The 22,167-nt window shown below is 47.7% G+C and overlaps 1 protein-coding gene across 2 annotated transcripts in view; it reads left to right on the top strand.

The window, feature by feature from the left end:
* ABCC5 (ATP binding cassette subfamily C member 5) overlaps positions 1 to 20,290 on the top strand; it is a 92,064-nt gene extending 71,774 nt beyond the window's left edge. For both annotated transcript variants that reach the window (XM_084874179.1, XM_084874180.1), the window contains 5 exons: positions 5,439 to 5,598; positions 11,414 to 11,492; positions 12,754 to 12,867; positions 16,265 to 16,429; positions 18,917 to 20,290. In XM_084874179.1, coding sequence (XP_084730305.1) covers positions 5,439 to 5,598; positions 11,414 to 11,492; positions 12,754 to 12,867; positions 16,265 to 16,429; positions 18,917 to 19,018 — 620 coding nt within the window. In that variant the 3' untranslated portion in view covers positions 19,019 to 20,290. The remainder of the gene's footprint in view (positions 1 to 5,438; positions 5,599 to 11,413; positions 11,493 to 12,753; positions 12,868 to 16,264; positions 16,430 to 18,916) is intronic.
* Positions 20,291 to 22,167: the final 1,877 nt, after the last annotated feature.

Below are 22,167 nucleotides of genomic sequence, written 5' to 3'. Positions count from 1 at the left end.
CAAGGAGCCTCTGTCCCTTTGGAGACAGAAACGCGTTTCGTGTTCTGACATAAGTTGCAAAGAACTGGAGAATAGGCCTTCCTTTTGGGCATTTCACCTCACTCATGCTTAGAAGTGCACTGACCTGGATTTCTAGGGTCAAGACCTCAGTAATTTATTTCTTTTCCTCTTTCCTTCTTGAATAACGTTTCAAAATTGTGTCTTGTCTCCTTTCACACTCTTTACCCTTGTATAGGGGTCTCTCTGAGGCAGTCCTTATAAGCTTTCTGGGCTTCATGTTCCTTTCCATCAGAATTCTTCTAGCTTTTTTTCTTGTCATTAAAAAGCAAGAACAAACAACACACACAAAAAAACCATACCTGGCATCTTTTCTGGCCCGTTTACTTTTTTTTTTTTTTTTTTTTTTTAATAAGTTTTTATTTTTCATATTACTGTATTACAAATGTTCCTCCCCCCCCCCCACCATTGCTCTCCTCCACCAGGTTCCCACCCCACCCTCTGCCCTTTCCCCTCTCCCCATTGTCCTCATCCATAGGTGCACAGTTTATGTTCAGTCTCTTCCCACGCCCCCCTCTCCCCTTTTCCCCAAGAATCGTCTGTTCACTCCCCTTCCATACCTCTGATTCTATTATATTCAACAGTTAATATTGTTCATCAGATTTTTTTAATTTCCTTGGTTTTTAGATTCACTTGTTGATAATTACGTATTTGTTGTTCATAATTTTTATCTTTGTTTACTTTCTCTTCTGAAAGAACCCCCTTCAGCAATTCATATAATTCTGGTTTGGTGGTGATGAACTCCTTTAGCTTTTTTTTATTAGTGAAGCTCTTTATCTGGCCTTCGATTCTGAGTGATAGCTTTGCTGGGTAGCTTATTTTTGGCTGTAGGTTCTTGCTATTCATCACCTTGAATATTTCTTGCCATTCCCTTCTGGCCTGCATGGTTTCTGTTGAGAAGTCAGCTGACAATCGTATAGGTGCTCCTTTATAAGTTACTACCTTCTTTGCTCTTGCTTCTTTTAATATTCTCTCTTTATCTTTTGCTCTTGGAATTTTAATAATGATGTGTCTCGGTGTGGTCCTCTTTGGATTCCTTTTGTTTGGAGTTCTGTGCGCTTCCTGGACTTGTAAGTCAAATTCTTTCACCAGGTGGGGGAAGTTTTCTGTCACTATTTCTTTCAGTATGTTTTCGATATCTTGCTCTCTCTCATCTTCTGGAACCCCCATAATTCTGATGTTGGTTCACTTGAAGTTGTCCCAGAGGTTTCTTACATTATCTTCAATTTTCTGGATTCTCTTGCCTTCTAGCTTCTGTGGAGGAGTGTCTTCTGGCTCTTTATGTTCCAAATCTTTGACTTGATTCTTGCGATCTTCCCTTCTGTTTTTAGGACTCTGTAGAATATTTTTTATTTCAGACAATGTATTCTTTATTTCTTGTTGATCCCTTATCATTTCTTGTTGACTCCTTATTAATTCTAGTTGATCTCTTTTCATATCCTCATAGGCCTTATCCATCTTTTCTAGGAAATTCTTGAAAAACCTTATAAGCGTAGATTTGAACTCTATATCCAGACGCTTTTTGTCCTCCATTTCTTTCGTTTGTGATCTATTTTGTTGTCGCATTTCGCAGTTACAGATGGGACGGGGTTTCAGGGTGGAGCCTGCAGCTTTGGCTTCCGTCAGCCCCGCCCGATGCGGGTCCTTCAGTGCTCGCTGCCGGCGCCTCTGAGAGAAAGGTGCCCTCGATTTTCGCCTGCTGCCAAACAGTCTATGCTCTCCCACAATGAGCCCGGTATTGGGGTTCAGTTCAGTTGGAAGTGGAGTTGGAGGTGGCGTTCACAGCAGTCTGGAGCCCCAGTCTCCTTCCCGTCAGGGCAATCCCGCGGCACAGCCGACCGGCCCTTCTCTGGGGGCAGTGTGCGCGCCTCCGGGACCTCCTTTCTCCGCTACCCCGGGGTTCCGACTTACAGCCCAGCTCCCTATGGCTGAGCCTGAGTCCCCGGGGTATGGCCCAGAACTGGGGTTCAGAGCAGTCAGGGGCCCAGCACAGTCGGAGTTTTATCTCCTTTCCGCTAGGGAACGCCCGCCAGGCACTCGGCCTCCCTCCTCTCCGGCTCCGTCCTCTTCGCGTGCGCCGCGTGTCTCCGTACCTTAGGCTTTTACAGCTCCTCCGCGCTTCCTTCTGGTTTTCTCCTTGCTTCTTGTTGTAGGATTTCCAGTCAGTCGACTTTCCTGTAGTTCTGGGTAATGTCCGTTTTATATTTTAGTTGTATTTTATTAAAATTGTTGTGTGCGGCTGCGGCTAGTTGCCTACCCGAGCAGCATCTTGGATTCTCCCTCTCTGGCCCATTTACTTTATTTTATTTTTTTTTTTCATTTAAAAAAATTTTTTTATTGTTGAGAGTATTTCAGATGTTCCCCCACCCCATTGCCCTCCTTCATCCAGTTTCTGCCCCACCCTCCTTCACCACCCTACTGTCTGTCTGTCTGTTTTTTTCATTTATATTTTACAGAGAGGAAGGGAGAAGGATAGAGAGTTAGAAACATCAATGAGAGAGAAACATATGCCCATAACCAAGGTATATGCCCTTGACTAGAATCAAACCAGGGACCTTTTAGTCTGCAGGCTAACACTCCATCCACTGAGCCAAACCGGTTAGGGTTGTTACCATTTTGCACTCAGAGATCTCAGCCTGTCAAGCTAGCAAGTAGAAAAGCCAGATTTGACCCCATTCTGACTTACGTAGATTTTTAAAAATATGATTTTATTGATTTCAGAGAGCGGAAGGGAGAGGGAGAAAGAGAAACATTGGTGAGAGAGAGAGAGAAACATCAATAGGTTGCCTCCCCCACACCCCCAACTAGGGATCAAGCCCACAACCCAGGCATGTGCGCTGACTGGGAATCAAACTGGCAACCTTCTGATGCATGAGATGACACCCAATCCACTGAGCCACACTGAATGTGGCCCATTTACTTTAAAGAACCTGCCAGGAAGAAAAGAAAAAGTCATTTCCTGCTCCCTGTTTGAAGGAAGTACTTCATGTCAAAGCAAAAAGGTGTTTTGCACTGGCAAGAGCATGCTCAGCCAGGGAGGGTAGCTGCCACAGCTCTCACTCTGCTCTCCCCCTCGGGCTCCCTGGGGTGCCCTGCTCTCCCGAGAGTTCTGACTGGTGTCCCTTCTGTGTTTCCCTTTTACACGAGTAAGACAGACTGAAAAAAAAAATTTTTTTTTAAATATATTTTATTGATTTTTTACAGAGAGGAAGAGAGAGAGATAGAGAGTTAGAAACATCGATGAGAGAGAAACATAGACCAGCTGCCTCCTGCACACCCCTACTGGGGATGTGCCCACAAGCAAGGGTACATGCCCTTGACCGGAATCAAACCTGGGACCTTTCAGTCCGTAGGCCGATGCTCTTTCCACAGAGCCAAACCGGTTTCGGCAACAGACTAAAAATTTCACCAAGACTTGAGTAAACCATAAGTAGTGGCAGAAGAGAAATAAATAAGAAAAATAACGTAATCATAAATAGCCTTGACTTACAAAGTCTAGACTCTAATCCTAGTTTGCTTCTTCCAAGGCTCCTAGACTCTGGCCCTGCTGTGGTTGTGAGGACTTTTTGCCTATTTTACCAGCACATTCTGTCAGAGATTCAAAAAAACCATAGTCTCCCAGTCCAGGTGTTCCAAACTGAGGCATCTTTTATTAAGATGGAGCAACGTAACCTATTATTTGAGCCCCATTCCTTTCTTAGTCTGGATCTTAAACTGCTGCCTTGGCACTGAGGGACAGTTTCTCCGCCACCACTTCCTGGGGAAGGGGCGCCTCACCAGCCCACCCCAATCCTGAATACAGCCAGTCTCTCTTAGGGGGAGAAGGCCTCCTTAACATCTGCCCTGCTGCATGGGCTTGGGTTCCAATGCATTTCTGGTAGATGGAATGGAGGCCTGCCTTAGGGAGGTGGACACTTCTCCAGGTTCCCATTCGGGAACAATATTGACAGCAGGGACGTGGCTGCAGACGCGGCCAAGGCAGGATAGTTGTACCTCAGTGACCACTGAGTAGATGAAGTCATGTGGCTCTCGTGAGAGGTCTTTCAGAGCGTGGAGACAAAGAGGGTGAGCAGTGTGGTCTAACAGCTGAATTCCTGTAGTTCTCAATCTAAACCATGGGCCTGAGCTGCAAGAAAGTAGATAAGACAGCACTGTGTCAAGCTATTTTGGGGGTGTAGGGAGCATTAGAGCTTTTTAATGTTTAATGTTTTGACAGAGTAGTTTCAATTCTGAGAATCTATCCCAAGGAAGTCATCCTATCCTATCCTATCCTATATAATAAAAGGCTAATATACAAATTGCCCCCTTGACCAGGAGTTCAACCAGGAGGTGGGGCCAGCTAGCCAATCACCCGTGGCCCTTTCCCTGGCCAGCCTTCTGCATCCCCTCCCTCCAGCTGACCTGGATGGGCCGGAGAGACCCACCCATGCACAAATTTGTGCACCAGGCCTCTAGTAACGTTATAATAATATGTTTTAAATAAACTACACATCCCACATTAGAGGGCTAGATGAGTTAGAGTGTATACACAGTATGGACTGTACTGCAGCCATCAAATTTTTATTCTGACAAGTTAATAATATGGTTGGATGCTTGTTATGTTTGTGGGAAAATCCATTACAACATCATGTCTCTGGTATGCTCTTAACTCTGAGAAAAAGACTAAAAGGAAGTGTGCCATAAAATAACAGTAGTGATTATGAGAGATTAATGTTATCTTCTTGAATTACTTATATAACTTAACATGAAGATTCCAGTAAGAACAGCTGTTCTGCTTGTCACAGTGACAATGCACTCATTGTTTTCGCCCCCAAAGCTGCTTTTCTGCCACAGTTCCCTGTCTGGGCAGGGACACCGCCAGCCGCTCACTGGCTCAGTCCAAAGCTTCTTCCATCCCCCAGCTGCTGCTCCAGCGATGGAAGGCCTCATCTTTCCTCTCTCAGCTACGTCAAAGGGACAAGAGAGGGTGCCTCTTGTCCCCTGGTTTGCCCTAGCTCCTTGCCATGAGACTGCTGTTCTCCCATTTTGCTGAGAAGCATTAAACACTGTGCACCTGTTCCTAAGGTGAAAAGGAGGCATTTTTCCATTTTACTCTCATGAGAGTGTAATGGTCCTGCCCATTCCTTCTCGGACTGAGCTGTGTGATTTAAATGTATATGCTTAGTAGTTCAGGAAAAATTCATCGTGTTTTCTGTTTGGTGGTGGTGGTGGTGGTGTGTGTGTGTGTGTTCCTGTTTCTGACTATCACTTTATAATTTCCTGAGTTAATCAGTTGCAATAATGACTGCATGGAAACGGAAAAGTAGGTGATTTTTGCCCTGGGAATAAACCAGTTTCAAAAGTTGCTAATGAGCTACTCCTCTGCCTGTCTCACTCATCAGGGAAGTCCTCCCTGGGGATGGCCCTCTTCCGCCTGGTGGAGCTGTCCGGAGGCTGCATCAAGATTGACGGAGTGAGAATCAGTGACATTGGCCTTGCTGACCTCCGAAGCAAACTCTCCATCATTCCTCAAGAGCCAGTGCTGTTCAGTGGCACTGTCAGGTGAGGACCTGAGCGCCCATGTGTTTGTGCCTCATTTCAAAGCCAGGCAGGCATGTGAGAGCCTCCGTCTGGGACTGAGATCTAGGGAGCGCCCAGTCCAGTGCTTCTCCCACTCCAGAGGGCACCTCAGCCACACGGCGGGGCTCGGAGGCCTGCCGCAGGCGGGTGGGGAAGTCAAAGATTTGGGCTCAGATCTTTCTCTGCCATTTTGGACAAGCTACTTGACCACTCCTACACTTGTTTCCTCATCCATGAAATGGGGATGTTATTAAGACCTGTAATTGTCAAGAGTGAATCAGTTCATACAAATTATACAAGCACAGAGCCTCGCAAATGATGGACATTCAGTAACGGTAGAACCATTATCATCCTCGTCACCATCTTCCTCCGTCCTCCATGCTCTTCTCTCCTCAGTGCACTCCAAGTGGCAATGCTAACGATGGTTTCCAGGCATTATTACTACTCATGTTTTTCTATTTTCCAGTATTTTTCCCACCTGTAATGCTCTGGAATGATGCCTCTCTTGCAATCTGCCAGCATGCCAAAGATAAAATTCTTCTTGACCTGATAAAATCGTAAGAAGGAAATATATTGAATCCCATTTTCCTTCCTTATAATTTATCCTACCTTTAGCCTTAAGCTTTGCCTCCTAAAAATAATGGGTTTCCATTATTTGTGTCTATTCCTATTCATGTTGCTTCTCTTTCTAAATAAAACAGTTTTACTATATAAGCAACCCAAATAGGACTTCACTTTTTTTTTTAAATACGTTTTTATTGATTACAGAGAGGCAGGGAGAGGGAGAAATAGAAACATCAGTGATGAGAGATAATAATTGATCGGCTGCCTCCTGCACATCCCCTACTGGGAATCAAGCCCACAACCCAGGCATGTGCCCTTGACCGGGAATCGAACCAGGGACCTTTCAGTCCGCAGGCCGACACACTATCCACTGAGCCAAACCAGCTAGGGCAGGACTTCTGCTTCTTCTTTTTTTAATCACTCTGAAAGTAATATTATCATTTCCTCTTTAATTTCAGCAGTTTAAAAAAAAATGGTACTAATCTAATTTCAAATAACCAAGGGCAGTGTTCACACTTGTCTGAATGGCATTTGAACTCACTCATTCAGGGAGGTTTGGTAAGTAAACTGAATTCTCACCTACTTTCATGTATGGTCAACATTCCCGGTGTGTTTATTTTGGCATTTCTCTAGAACACTAATGAATTTGGACAGTGTAGACTGGATCTGTTGATCCAGTCATTCCCTTTGGCTACTGAAATAACAAGGTCAAATAAGCAATGTCAGAAGAGAATTAGAATTTATTGAAGATTAAGATCTAAAAGTAGGAAATTGGGAGCTATTGCCAAACCTGCTCTTCCTTCCTATAGACCTCTCTATTTTTAGACATTACAGGAGCACCTTTGGGAATAAAATTGGCCTTATAATTTTTAGCTCAGTACAAAACCATATTTTTCTTAAGTTTTTAATCATCATATGGAAGAGCGTTAGGATATAAGGCATGTTAAACTTTAGACTTCCCTTGAATATGCTGGCACCAGGAGGCCAGTGTTCATTGGAGAATTTTACAGCACTTCACATGGGTCTGGACTCAGGCTTCTAGAACTCATGGTAAAGAACTGACCTGCTGGCGTGTGCAGCTGTTGTTTGTAGAACATCGTGGAAACACAGCTTTTGCGGGAGTCGGGGCCATTTGTTTTCAGCTCCAAAGACTTGTTGCTTTTTTTTTTTTTTTTTTGCTTTTTTTCTTTTTTCTTAAGACATTTGTCATGTCTTTATTTTTTATTTACTTTTTAAAAATATATTTTATTGATTTTTTTTTTTTTTTTTACAGAGTGGAAGGGAGAGAGAGGGATAGAGAGTTAGAAACATCGATCAGCTGCCTCTTGCACACTCCCTACTGGGGATGTGCCCGCAATCAAAGAATTGAACATGCCCTTGACCGGAATCGAACCCGGGACCTCTCGGTCCGCAGGCAGATGCTCTATCCACTGAGCCAAGCCGGTTTCGGTGAGACTTGTCGCTTCTTGATGAACAAGCTCAGTAGTTGGTGTGCTAATGCCAACTGAGCTCAGTTTAGTTACTGAGCTCAGAGTGCTGCTCTGGCATCAGCTTTGCAAACTTAGGAAATCATAAGTTTCATTGCTGCCATCTATAATTTTGGCTTTATTTCCTTCCTTTTTAAATATATTTTTATTGATTTCAGAGAGGAAGACAGAGATAGAAACATCAGTGATGAGAGAGAATCACTGACCTGCTGCCTCCTGCACCCCCACACTGGGGAACAGACCTGCCACCCGGGCATGTGCTCTGGCCAGGAACTGAACTGTGACCTGGTTCAACCACTGAGCCATGCCGGCCAGGCTGTAATTTTTTGCTTTTTTTAAAATCAGTGATAGACACCGAGAACATATAAAATCCTAAAACTTCTATCCTCCTTTAATCTCTCAGGTTTCTTATAATTCCTAAAAAAAACATTCAGCTTTTGGAGCCTTTTTTGCTTTTCTTAGAAAATTAGAAAGAAAGCCTATGCAATGAGTTTCCTGGAGCAAGGGAAGGATGATTAGCCATTTCCTCAGCTTCCTCCTGGAGGCTCCGTATTTGGAGACTGAATCTCCATCACCATTAACCAGCATTATGGGTGAGAACATCTCCTTGAGATACCAACATGCAGTTAAAACATATAAAGAATGTGCCGAAACCGGTTTGGCTCAGTGGATTGAGCGTCGGCCTGCGGACTGAAAGGTCCCGGGTTCAATTCCGGTCAGGGGCATGTACCTTGGTTGCGGGCACATCCTCAGTAGGGGGTGTGCAGGAGGCAGCTGATCGATGATTCTCTCTCATCGATGTTTCTAACTCTCTATCCCTCTCTATTCCTCTCTATAAAAAATCAATAAAATATATATATTTTTAAAAACATATAAAGAATGCTTAGAGGAGCTGGCCAGTGTGGCTCTTGTTTCTCTTTTTTCCTTTTGGAACTGGTAAGGACTTGTTTTATAAAAAGGCAGTCCCTGTGGAACTGGTAAGGACTTGTTTTATAAAAAGGCAGTTTCACAGTTTTAGATTATCCACAGATCACCTCTCCTTTAATTAAGAGGGCTCTTCCTAGCTGGCATCCCTGTAGAGATCAGTCTTCCGCATCCAGACCGTTCACAGGTAGAACTTTATCAGATCCTGGGACGATTGTGTCCCTGGGGAAATGCATTGAAAATATGGGTTAGAAACCACCAGTATTGGAACCAAGGTATCTGATGTGTCCCCACGGACCTTGGCAATTTAACAGCTGCCAGTTATTGAGTATCCGCCATGTTCTAGGCACTGTACATATACTCTAAACCCATGGTCGGCAAACTGCGGCCCATGAGCCACATGCGGCTCTTTGGCCCCTTGATTGTGGCTCTTCCACAAAATACCACGGCCTGGATGAGTCTATTTTGAAGAAGTGGTGTTAGAAGAAGTTTAAATTTAAAAAATTTGGCTCTCAAAAGAAATGTCAATCAATGTATTGTTGATATTTGGTTCTGTTGACTAATGAGTTTGCCAACCACTGCTCTAAACCTACCAAGCCATTTTTCTATGTCCCTATTAATACAGAAGAGAAAACTGAGGAGTAATATGTCCAAAGTCGCGCAGATGGTAGGAGGCCGAGCAGGGATTGACCCCAGTTCTGTTTGTATTCTCTGTGTGTACACACACTCCTCCACGAAGTGCTCTTTGCCTCTGTTATTTCTGAAAATACTTAAAAGTTGTGACAGCCTGGCTCAGTGGGGGTTGAGCATCAACCTATGAATCAGGAAGTTCAATACCTGGTCAGGGCACATGTGCAGGTTGTGGGCTCAATTCCCAGTGTGGGGTGTGCAGGAGGCAGCCAATCAGAGATTCTCTCTCATCAGTGATGTTTTTATCTCTTCCTCCCCCTTCCTCTCTGAGATCAATAAAAATATTTTTTTTTAAAAACAAGTACAGACCCAGAGATAAGGACCCAGACTGTTGGACCTCAAAGGGAGGGTGGGGATAAAAGGGAGAGATCAACCAAAGGACTTATGTGCACACATATGAGTCTAACCAGTGGTCGAGGACAATAGGAGGGTAGGGGAATGAGTGTGTGTGTGTGTGTGAGGGAATAGAAATGGGGGGTTGAGGACAAATACCTGAGACCTTAATAAAGAAATTTTTTTAAAAGTAGTGACATATTAATACCTTTTATGAGTCCATTAATGATAGGAATAAATTATTTTATTTATACAAAAAGTACTAGATGGTATACATGGGATACAACAGTGAACAAGATCCAGACAGGGATCCTGTGCGGTGGGCAGAGAGACAATGAACAGAGTAATGCATGCCATAAGGGTGAGCATAGAGACACCTCATCCAGGCTTGAAGGCTCAGGAGACACTGCCTAAAGGTAGCATCTGAGCTGAGACCTGAAGGACAAGAAGGAATCATAGCCCAGAGGTAAAGCCACAGTAACAATAGCCGTCACACACACCGTGCCCGTCCTGCAGCAGGTACTCCCGCAGCACTGCACACACATGCAACGCGGTGGCCACACGCAGTCCTCGCCGCAGCCCTCCGAGGAGTGGTCTTCTGTCCCGTCTTGCACATGAGGAACTGGGACGTGGCGTCGTTAGGTCGACGCGGCCAAGCACACACAGTTGTGATCGATAGACATTGTATAGGAATCGGGCAGGCTGGCTCCCGAGTCCCTGTTTTTACCAGTGTCTCTCCAGTACAAGGTGAGCATGTTGCAGGCAGAGAGAGGGCACCTGTGCAAAGGGCCTGGGGCACCGAGAGCAGGGTCGGGCAGAAGACGCGGACGTGGTGTGCGTCTGCCATCTCCTCCGCTCGCGCAGAGCTCCTCTGTGATTCTGCTTGCGTTCGCATGCCTGGAATTAGTGGCCCCAGACATGGACACAAACATGGCACAGAGCTGAGGTTCCCCCAAAGATTTTCCAACCCACCAAGCAGGAGTTATGAGCAAAGCAAATTGTAACCTAACCCCTTTCCGATGACTAGACTTAACAAAACTTGGTGTTGAGATTGAGACAAGACTCCCCCCATCAGTGTAACATCCCATTTCCACCAAATCTGTTCCACCACCACTCTACCCTCATCCTCCGTGACTGAGAGCTGTTTGTCCCGTCTTTAACGTATCCAGCAGTGCCTGGTCCCATTGCGATATCCGAGGTGTCCATGCGGCAGATCCTGTGGGGACAGTCAGCAGGAATAGCCCCCAACCTGGTTTTCTAAGCCAGACGACAGGAAGTCCTTCCTCTGTGGTTCCTCTCTCTCGTTCCCTCTGCCTTCCGCTGGCTCGTTTTCCAGGTCAGCGAGCTGTCAGGTCCCTGCTCTCCCCCTGGTGCACAGGAACAAAGAGCATTTCCCTGTGCATGTAGGGAGATGTATTTTAACATGTCTGTGCTAGGAAAAAATCTAGCATAGAGGCCAACATGCTAACACCTTTTGTTTCTATGGATCTGACTAGAGATGATTAAAACATGCTTTGGTTTGTGTTTTGTAATTTGCATATCTATTTCTTAATTGTATAACTATTTCTTAATTTTATTTCTTAACGTTTTATAAAGAAGAAATTCTGTTCTCAGAGGTCGTCCTGCCTGGGGCAGGCATCAGTGCTCGCCTCTGGCTGCTTAGGGGATGAGCCCTCTGTGACCTTAGCGGGTTCAAGGCCGTTTCCGGTGCTTGTTTGGACTTTTAGCCCGGACAGCCTGTGCAGTGTGGCTGCACCCGTGAAGGATCCCTGAGACATTCCTCTTGCCTTTCTCTCTAGATCAAACTTGGATCCCTTCAGCCAGTACACGGAAGACCAGATCTGGGACGCCCTGGAGAGGACGCACATGAAGGAATGTGTAAGTAGAGAACCACGGGCGAGCAATGCTGCGGGCACTGCCCGTCCTGCCCGGCGGCCTCGGGCCAGCCTGTTCTGTCCTCCACCTCCAGGGTATTCATGGAGGAGCCCTCTGAGCAGGACTTCCCAGACATTCCAGAAAGGGCATAAAGGTTGATATTTCTGGCCTCCACCTCCTCCCTCTACCCCCACGCCCATGAGCGTATTACCCTTTTTACCACCCATTGACTGAAGACATGTCAACGACAACTACTCAGAATTCAGTCGTGCTTTTACATTAACTTCTATTTTATTCATCATAACAGTACAACAGGCTTCCTATGGGCAAGAGGGATCTCACTTATTGAGTCTGCAGAAAGCATCCAGTCAGCCCATGGATTCACAGATCTCCGCGGGTGCTCGGCAGGCCCCTCCAGGGGCCACAGTCTACAGATGGATATCCCTCACCTGGGGGAGGGTGTCTGTGCCTCTGCTTAATCACTCAGGATCCCTTGTCCTAACTCAACTAGATCAGCTCTGCTTTTATCTCTTTTAGTTGAGCTTTCTCTCTCTCTTTTTTTTTTTTTAATGTTTTTGAAGCTTTTTAAAAATATTTTTTTATTGATTTTTTTACAGAGTGGAAGAGAGAGGGATAGAGAATTAGAAACATCGATGAGAGAGAATCATCGATCAGCTGCCTCTTGCACACCCCCTACTGGGGATATGCCCGCAACCAAGGTACATGCCCTTGACCGGAATCGAACCTGGGACCTCTCAGTCCGCAGGCAAATGCTCTATCCACTGAGCCAAACCGGTTTCGGCAGGTTGAGCTTTCTCAAATAATTTTATTTGAAGACTAGTTGCATAGCTTACAAAAAGAAAAGTTTGACAGCCATGGGCCTACAGCTTTAGACTTAAGAAAGACAGCAGTTTTATTTTCCCTTTTTCCTATTGCATGACCATTTTTTTCAGTGGCTCAAAAATTAAAATCACTATCTGCCAGGATTTGGGGACATGCAAGTATTGGAATTTCTGGGACGTTTTGAGAGTAGGAGACTAACAGAATGGTATATTTGAAATAGGGGTCCTAGAAAACAGAGTCCTGGTCACGTGGCTATCACACCTGTTCCTTCTTTCTAGGTGAGCCAGGTTCTCAGCTAGTATTCCTTCTTCTGTTCCAGAATAATTTACCTTTGCTACTGGATTTTTGACAAAAGTTAGGGTGTTTTTCCCCCCTCACTTTAATTTTTGACCCTTCTCATTTCTGCTTTCTTTCTTCCTAGATTGCTCAGCTACCTCTGAAACTTGAATCTGAAGTGCTAGAGAATGGAGAGAACTTCTCAGTGGGGGAACGCCAGCTCTTATGCATAGCAAGAGCCTTGCTCCGTCACTGCAAGGTGCGGCGGTGTGGGGGGAGCTGGGGAAAGGGAGGGGAGGGCAGGAGAGAACCGGGAGGTGGAGGAGCACCCTTCCCTGTGGCACGTGGTCTGAAGGCGTTCCAGGCTCCCAGCCCAGTGGCACTTTTAAGAGAATGCCCAGAGGTGTTTCTGGATTAACCTTGACATAATCTTGGTATATGTGTGGGCTGTTGTTGTTGTGTGTGTGTGTGTGTGTGTGTGTGTGTATGTGTATATATATATATATATATATATATATATATATATATATATATATGTTTTTATTGATTTCAGAGAAGAGAGGGAGAAATAGAAACATCAGTGATGAAAGAAAATCATAAATAATCCTACCTAATAAAAGAGTGATATGCAAATTGACCATCACTCCAACACAAGATGGCCGCCACAAGATGGCCTGCAGGGGAGGACAGTTAGGGGTGACCAGACTGGCAGGGGAGGGCAGTTAGGGGTGATCAGGCTGGCAGGGGAGGGCAGTTAGGGGTGACCAGGCTGAAAAGGGAGGGCAGTTAGGGGTGACCAGGCCAGCAGGGGAGGACAGTTATAGGTGACCAGGCTGGCAAGGGAGGTCAGTTAGGGGTGACCAGGCTGGCAGAGGAGGGCAGTTAGGGGCAATCAGGCCAGCAAGGGAGCAGTTAGGCATGGATCAGGCTAGCCCAGGAGTGGTTAGGCGGTGATCAGGCTGGCAAGCAGAAGCAATTAGGGGCAATCAGGCAGGCAGGCTGATGAGCAGTTGGGAGTCAGCAATCCTGGATTGTGAGAGGATGTCTGACTGCCTGTTTAGGCCCAATCCCGCCATGAAGCTTTAAGGAGGGAAGGAGGCCTCCTCCCTCTCACTCACACACCCCGCCCCCGCCTGGGCCTCCTCTCTCTCTGGTTCCATTTTCTCCACTGCTGGGAGGCCCAGCCAGTACCTCAGGTCTCCCTTCAGAGCCGGGGTGAACCCTCGGGAGAGCCAGGTGGGGGAGAGTTGGGCAAGGGTCAGGGGAGAGCGAGCAGTGGCCCTGGTGAGTTTGGGGGAAAGTAACCAGGTGGGGGAGGGAGCCTCAGGGCCCGCGCGGCTCACCACCCCCCCATTATGGACGAGCAGCTGCTGGGGTTGCCCCCTCCAGGCAGGAGCTGGGGGGCCTGGGGCTGGGGGGTGAGGAGCCTGGGGGCCCTGGCAAGCCTCCCACTGGGGGGTAGAGAGGGTCTCAGGAGGCTGAGGAAAGCAAGACTCAGAGACATTCTGCAGCAGATAATGACCATCATGGACCAGAGCCTGGACAAGGCCCAGGCCAAGAAACACGCCCTAAACTGCCGCCAAATGCAGCCCGCTCTCTTTAGTGTCCTGTGTGAGATCAAGGAGAAGACCAGCCTCAGCATCCGAAGCTCCCAAGAGAAGGAGCCGATGAACCCCCAGCTTATGTGCTTGGACAACGTGTTCTGGCAGAAGGCGTGGCTGAGCCTGAGAAAGGGAGTGGGGGGGCTCGGTGGCAGCCACTGCAGCAGCTTCCAGGAGCGGCGGGTCCCCTGACTCCTCCATCGAACACTCAGACCATCAAGCAAACTGGCCCAGATCCGCCATGTCTCCCACTCGGAGCTGGAGAAGTATGAGCAGGCATCTAACGAGCTCATGACCCACGTCATGAACCTGCTGAGGGAGCAGACACACGAGGCCCGTGGCACCCAAGGAGTGCCATCAAGACCGCCGTGTCTGTCACCCAGGGGCCACAGCCGCACCAGCTCCCCGACACCCCCTTCCTCCGCAGGCTCTGGCGGCCCTTTCAGGCTTTCAGGATCCGGAGACATGTTTCTGGGGGTGCTCGGGCTCAGTGGAGGTTCCTACCCTGCTTCCCAGGCGGAATCACTCCGACACTCGATGGGCCCAGGGAGCTACGGAGATAACCTCGGGGGAGGCCAGATGTACAGCCCTCAGGAAATGAGGGCAAACGGCGGTGGCCGGCAGGAGGCTGTGACCCCGTCCTCAGTGACGTCCCCAACAGAAGGACCAGGGAGTGTTCATTCTGACCAGAGACAGACCTACTGATCCAACTGATCTCACCCCTCAGGGCCACAGGGTGGGGGCTCACGAGGTGGCTCTTGCCAAGAGGACAAAGGCATCCAGAGGACAAGCCCCAGACACAGGAGAAGCACAGATGGAGAAGGGCAAATGGGGTCACTCTACGCCAGCCCACTCAGTGGTAGCTGCTACATGGCAAGGAGAAAGGGGTCCCCTAAGGGGAAAGGGGGTCTGTCTCCCCTTTTTTTCCCCTTCTTTTCAATCTTTTGCTCTCCCCATTTCTTACACAGAAACACACACAGAACCCTATCTTTCATATCCTCTCTCATAGACACATACACAACTATTCTGTTTCTCTCTCATAGATACATACACAACTATTGTTTCTCTATAGACATATATACACTCTCTCTCACATATACAACTATTCTCTCTCTCTCTCTCTCTCTCTCTCTCTCTCTCTCTCTCTCTCTCTCTCTCTCATTTCACCCATTCTCTCTCCCCCACCCCTTATCTGCTCTGGGATCTGTAGAGATGCCAGCCTTGCCTTACCTACCAGAGATGCCAAAAATGGGGACACTTTGTCTGGATAGATGGCCTGGCCATGCCTCCGGGCCTCCCACCCCTCCCCTCCAGATGGCTTTAGTACCTCATATGCAGCTCATCCTAAACCAATAGAATTGCTCGGTGAAAAGAAAAAAAAAAAGAAGGGAAGGAGAGAGGAAAAACTTTATAAAGAAGTCAATAGAGAGCAGAGTTAAAGAAGGAAAGAGGATGTATGAGTGAATTGTAGGAGCTATAATGAAAATCAAGTATTCTTGTGCACTGCAGACAGATTTTAAAAGTAGGAGTCAGAAAAAAAAAGATAAGTGGTAGTGAATAATTAGGCAGGAAGATAGATATTAAAACAGTAGAAGTAGAAAAGAATGTATTGGAAAGGTAGGATGACAGAGAAAGAGGGAGGAAAGTAAGGAGGAAAGAAAAGTTTAAAATGATGAGTCAGTAGGAGAAAGTGTTACATGAAAGAGAGAGAGAAATTGTGTGAGAGGGAGAAGCCAATAAGGAAGTCAAATACAATTGTGTATGAAGGGGATAAGATTGAAAAATAAAGTTAATAGGGCGGCAGGCTAGCAGGAGAGGGCAGTTAGGGGGATCAGGCAGACAGGCAGGTGAGTGGTTAGGAGCCAGAGATCCTGGATTGGAGAGGGTGCAGGTTGGGCTGAGGGACACACACACACTCCATGCATTAATTTTGTGCACCGGGCCTCTAGTATATGGTATAAAATTCAAATGCTAAAATACATTTTAGTAAAATCTTAATTAACCAGAATGCTTAAGGAACTGTTTGGATCCTCTTTCTCCTCTCTTCCCTGGCAGATTCTGATTCTAGATGAAGCCACAGCTGCCATGGACTCAGAGACAGACCAACTGATCCAAGAGACCGTCCGAGAAGCGTTTGCCGACTGCACTATGCTGACGATTGCCCATCGCCTGCATACAGTACTAGGCTCTGATAGGATTATGGTGCTGGCCCAGGGACAGGTACTGAGGCTGTGGCCTTGTCTGGGAGGACTGAGCTGATTGGCATCTGAGGGTGGTTCTGAACATTTAGAAAAGCAGCCATAGTAGCTCTAGTCCTGTCCATTTGGAGAGAGATACAGCCCCCTCAACAAAGCACTGAATTTGAGGCATTCCTGGGTTATTGTTTTGCCTTACTACCTGTTATTTTGTTACTTGAAAATAGGGCACACTGGCTTAGGTCAGTGAGCAAGTTTAGTTAGTAATTAATTCACATCCTATATAATAAAGAGGCACTATGCAAATTGACCATCACCCCAACACAAGATGCCACCCTCATGTGGACACAAGATGGCTGCCACAAGATGGCCAGCAGGGGAGGGCAGTTATGGGTGATCAGGCCAGCAGGGGAGGGCAGTTGGGAGGGACCAAGCAGGGGAGGGCAGTTAGTGGTGACCAAGCTAGCAGGGGAGGACAGTTAGGGGCAAACAGGGCGGCAGGGGAAGGCAGTTAGGGGTTACGGGGCCATCAGGGGAGCAGTTAGGCATCGATCAGGCTGGCATAGGAGTGGTTATGGGGCAATCAGGAAGGCAGACAAGTGAGCGGTTGGGAGCCAGCAGTCCTGGATTGTGACAGAGATGTCCCAGATTGGAGAGGGTGCAGGCTGGGCTGAGAGACATACCCTTCCCCCCTCTCCACCCTTGTGCACGAATTTCATGTTTCAGACCTCTAGTAAATAAGAATTGCCCAAGGCATGTTGAGACCTGCCATCATGTGTGTTTGCTTTTTGCAATCATGTAGGGGTGTAAAACTTGTATCCCGCTGTTTCAAGCTTCCCCACAATCTAGTCCAGCCATGCCTTCTTCATTTCCCTCTCTTTCCTTGCAAGTGCTTTTAGCTATAGACCATCTTGCATCCCCTAAGCTTTTCCATCTTCTGTGTCTACTCATACAGTCTACCTAAAGTGTCTTTTCCCCTGCTTTCCTTTCCCATATCTACCTGCTTACAACCGGCCTATCTCTCAAAGCCAGTGTCTCCCTGTCCACAGATAGTGCTGTGTCTGCTCTAGCACCAGCGTCACACCCTCAGGCAGCCAGTCCAAAGGAAGGATGCTTTGTCCTTAGGCCTGTCTCCCCTGGGCAGGACCCCCTCTCCTAGAAGCACCCCCGGAGACCTCCCCTTTCATCTCCTGGCAAAGGTGTGTCCACGCCTTTGCCCTGCAGAAGGGAGGCTGGGAAGTATGTGGCACAGTCAGCCACACCATGGGAGGCAGGAAGGGCCTGCCAGCACGCCATTCACTTTTCTACTGCAGTATGGTTTCCAGTGACTGCATAGAAGTCCATCATAGGAATGGATAATTGATTGAGTCTACCCTTTACTCACTTTTTTATTTTTACTTTTTATTGATTGATTTCAGAGAAGAAGGGAGAGGGAGAGAGAAACATCAATGATGAGAGAGAATCATTGATCGGCTGCCTCCTGCGTACCCCTACTGGGGATCAAGCCTGCAACCTGGGCATGTGTTCTTGACTGGAATTGAACCCAGGACCCTTTAGTCACAGGCTGATGCTCTATCTACTGAGCCAAACTGGCTAGGGCTCTTCTTCTTTAAAAAAAAAAAGTAATAATATATATATATATATAAAATTGGTTTTTAGAGAGAAAGAGGAAGGGGGAAGAGAGAGAAACATCAATTTGTTCCATGTATCTGTGCATTCATTGGTTGACTGTTGTCTGTGCCCTGACCGAAGAGATCGAATCCACAACCTTGCTGTATCAAGACGACACTCTAACCAACGGAGCTACCCGGCCAGGGCTCACACTTCCTCTTTTATTTCTTTGCCAAGTAGGTCTCCTGATCCGTTCCTTTTCCATCTATAGGTTTAGATGAGCTTGCATAACTAGATGCCATTGCCTGCTAAGCCTTTGACTTGTGCTGGAGTGGGTTCCCTGTAATATCTTGTCGATCGATTCCTGCCTACCTAAGGCTGAATGAATTAGGTAAAGAAGGTCTAGAGGTGTTTCTCTCCAACCTTTCCCTGGTGCCCTGGTTAGCTTTAAAAAATAAAATAGTCGAAACCAGTTTGGCTCAGTGGATAGAGCGGCAGCCTGCAAACTGAAGGGTCCCAGGTTCGATTCCGGTCAAGGACATGTACCTTGGTTGCGGGCACATCCCTAGTGGGGGATGTGCAGGAGGCAGCTAATCGATGTTTCTCTCTCATCGATGTTTCTGACTCTCTATACTCTCTATCCTTCTCCCTTCCTCTCTGTAAAAAAAAAAAAAAAAAAGAGAGAGAGAGAGAGAGAGAGAGAGAGAGAGATCAATAAAATATATTTTATTTTTTTAAAAAATGAGTAAAAAGGACCCCATTTGGGCATGGCAGGGCTAGTAGGAGTGTCACCCTGACTCCATCCTCAAGGGGCATTTGGGCTTGTGTCCCCGTTCCTTCCCCCCCACCCCTGAAAGTGGGTCCTCTAGCCACATCCTGATGCCGTCTCCTTCCTTTGCAGGTAGTGGAGTTCGACCCCCCATCGGTCCTTCTGTCCAACGACAGCTCCCGGTTCTACGCCATGTTTGCTGCTACGGAGAACAAGATCGCCGTCAAGGGCTGACCCCTCCGCGCCGCCTCCGTCTCTGTCCTCCCGGGGCCGCGCGCCTCCTGTCCTGCCGAAACCTTGCCTTTCCCGACTTTATCTTTCGCACAGCAGTTCAGGATCGGCTTGTGTGTTTCACTTTTAGGGAGAGTCCTATTTTGATTATTGTACTGACTCCAGATTCACGTAAACAAGATTTAGTTTTTGTTTTTAATTGCACTCTACAAGGTTCAGGGAACCGTATTATAAATGTATCAGAGGCCTATACTGAAGCTTTATACGTGTAGCTATATCTATATCTATATATATATATATATAATTCTGTACATAGCCTATATTTACAGTGAAAATGTAAGCTGTTTATTTTATATTAAAAGAAGCACTGTGCTAATAACAGTGCAGATTCCTTTCTATCATTTTTGTACAGTTGGGCTGCACTGGAGACCTGGTTTTGCTATTAGACAACAGAAAGGGTAGCCTATTGTTCTTTGCCAGCTGGTTTTTCATGGCGCCAGGTTTCTGGGTGTCAGAGAAGGAAGCCGTGTGGCCACGGCGGGCCCCCCAGCGGCCCCCGCTGCCGCCTCCCACCCGGCCCCGCCCGGGGCCGTGCAGAGCGCCGTGAATTCTCAGGGCTCCTGCTTTCTGTCCTGGTGTCACCTCCCTGTGTCCGTCAGGAGAGCAGTGGGGCAAAGCCCCCGACCCCCTTTCCCCTCCCCGCCTTCCTCTTCTTGCTGTCATTTCTAAACGAGAATAAGTCTCTCCACAGAGGGTCCCACTGCCTCAGGTTCCTCACGCTGGCCGCTGCACAGAGCTCCGGCTCCCACACCCGTCGGCTCCCGGCCCCGGAGCCGGCCGCTGCTTTCCCGGTGGCCCTTCTCCATTGGCCTGGTCCGCGCCTCCACAGCTCAGTGACAGGGTTCAGGATTCCGTGGGTCTGTCTCCTTTCCTTGCTGCAGACACCGCACAGTCTCCTCCTCTCTCCAAAGTCTGCGACTTCAAGCAGCTCCTGCTACTCAGTGTCTCGCACTGGCGCGGAAGTCTTTGTACTGTAAAGAGACCTACCTCAGGTTGCTGATTGCCGTGTGGTTCGGTGTGTTTCTGCAAACCCCCCTTGTGCCGTGGGGCCAGTAGCTCAGGTGGGCGTGGTCGCTGCTGTCATCCGTTGGAATGGTCAGCGTTGCATGTCGTGACCAACTAGACATTCTGTTGCCTTAGCATGTTTGCTGAACACCTTGTGGAAACAAAAAACCTGGAAAAGTGAATAATAAAGTTATTTTGGATTTTATAAAACTCTGGTGTAGAAACTGGTTCTCTGGGAAGGGAGCAGGGTGTCTCTGAGTGACCAGAATCCCAGAGGCGGGCTCTTGAGTAGCCGGCGATGGAGTTAACATCTGAGAAGGGCCAGGAGCAGAGCTGGTTGGTTGCCAGGGGCACGGGGCCCCGCGTGCCTCACACACCCGGTGGGCCCTGCCCCGTAAGACTGTGTCACCAAATAAAGCTCCCGTGCTGCCCAGGAGAGGGTTGGGAGTGGCAGGGTGAATGCTTGGGCGAGGTGGGCGGTTGCGGTGAAATACATTTCAAATGAACAGTTGGTTAAGGGTTCTCAGCAACTCAAACAATATAACTGCCTTTTTGGCCAACTCATTCAGCTTACCTCATTGAGAACTAAGTACCCATTCAAAAGGGCAATCATGATGGTGTTTCTCAATCAAGCGTATTGCATGCAGCCAAGAAGCTTTCAAACTACTTGGTACTGGTTCTGCCGGCCATCAGCAGAGATCACCCCCCTGAACCCAGCCTTTTTTGTAAACTGCTGTCTTGGAAACACAGAGGCTGACTCTAAAGTTAAAATTTTCCTTCCACGTTTCGAGTGCTTGGAGTCACACGTGTCCTGTGGCTACTGTGTCAGACACTGACAATTAATGCATAAATATAATCAATGAATGCATAAGTAAGTGGAACAACAAATTAATGCTTCTCTCTCTCAAATAAATAGTAAATTTTTAAAAAGCCCTTTCAGAATGTGATATCAGGAAATTATTCCACTTCTCAGCGAGGAAATTTGTCAAAGTTCAATATATTTGGGAGCAGAGCAAGCAAGCCTCCCGCCAGAGTGGAGACGCAGCGGGGAAGGCACTTCAGGCGGAGCGAGCTGCACGCGCCAAGGCGGAGAAACGGGAAAGCAGTGGCTGTGTTGACGGGGAGGTTGGTGATGGGTTTTCCACATTAAAACCATTAAACAATGTCTCCTGAGTCTTTAAGACTTGAGCATAAAGGAGACTCCATCATGGCTAGTTCTTATGCCTGCGTTTTTCCTAACTCCTGTCCATGTAAACATTCTCTTTATTAATCTATCCTCAGTTTACCCAACTTGAGTGTACTGTGTATCTCCTGCTAAAACTGTATGAGGCGGTTGGCTAAAATCATGATCTCCATTGTACAAATGAGGAAGCTGAGGCAAGGGGAGGCTAGGTAACTTACCCAAGGTCACCCTAGTGTGAGATAGAAAGTGGCTCAGTCTGTCCCCAGGACAGCTGAAACTAAAGCAGAGGCTGCAGAACTTGACTACTGACAAACAGGGGGCCCTGGGCAGAATTCACACTAACCAGAGATTGGAGCTGGGGTGCAAGTGGGATGAGGGGGTGGTGGGTGACTGGAAGGCTGATGAGGCCTCTGGGGACGGTGCTTAGCGCCTGGGCAGAGGAGAGCAGGAACCCAGTTTCCATCACGCTGAGATGGAGTAGTGTATCTCGAGGGGCTACGATGCCACCTTCAGTGGTGGTCCCCTGCCTCTCCCTGAGCTGCCCCATGCAACCAGGAAGTCTGCCAGTCAGAGGTCCATGGGTCAGAGGGAGGCTGTTCTGGGAGTGAAGGTGTCCCAACCTGTCCCACACCGGAGCCCTGTGGCCCTGCAGAGGAGCAGGCCTGGGAGTGACTGGTGTGACCAAATGGATTTCCCCCATTGGGAAAAGACTCCTGGGGCTTGCCAGCCTTCATGACGCTGCCCAAGAGCGCTGTCATAAAAGCAGAGCTCAGGGAGAGGAGGGTGGCCAGAGAGGGCTGTAGGGAAGGCAGGCTGCAGTGCACCAGAAGCAAAGGGGTGATGGGAGGCACAGGTCCCAGATGTTTTCCCTGCACAGTGGGCTGGTTTGATTGACTGCCTGCTT

This window comes from Pipistrellus hanaki, assembly GCF_964339955.1.
Source record: "Pipistrellus hanaki genome assembly, chromosome: 2".
In the NCBI taxonomy this organism is placed as follows: Eukaryota; Metazoa; Chordata; class Mammalia; order Chiroptera; family Vespertilionidae; genus Pipistrellus; species Pipistrellus hanaki.
The sequence above is the reverse complement of the archived record's forward strand: the minus strand, read 5'-3'. Positions and strand labels throughout refer to the sequence as shown.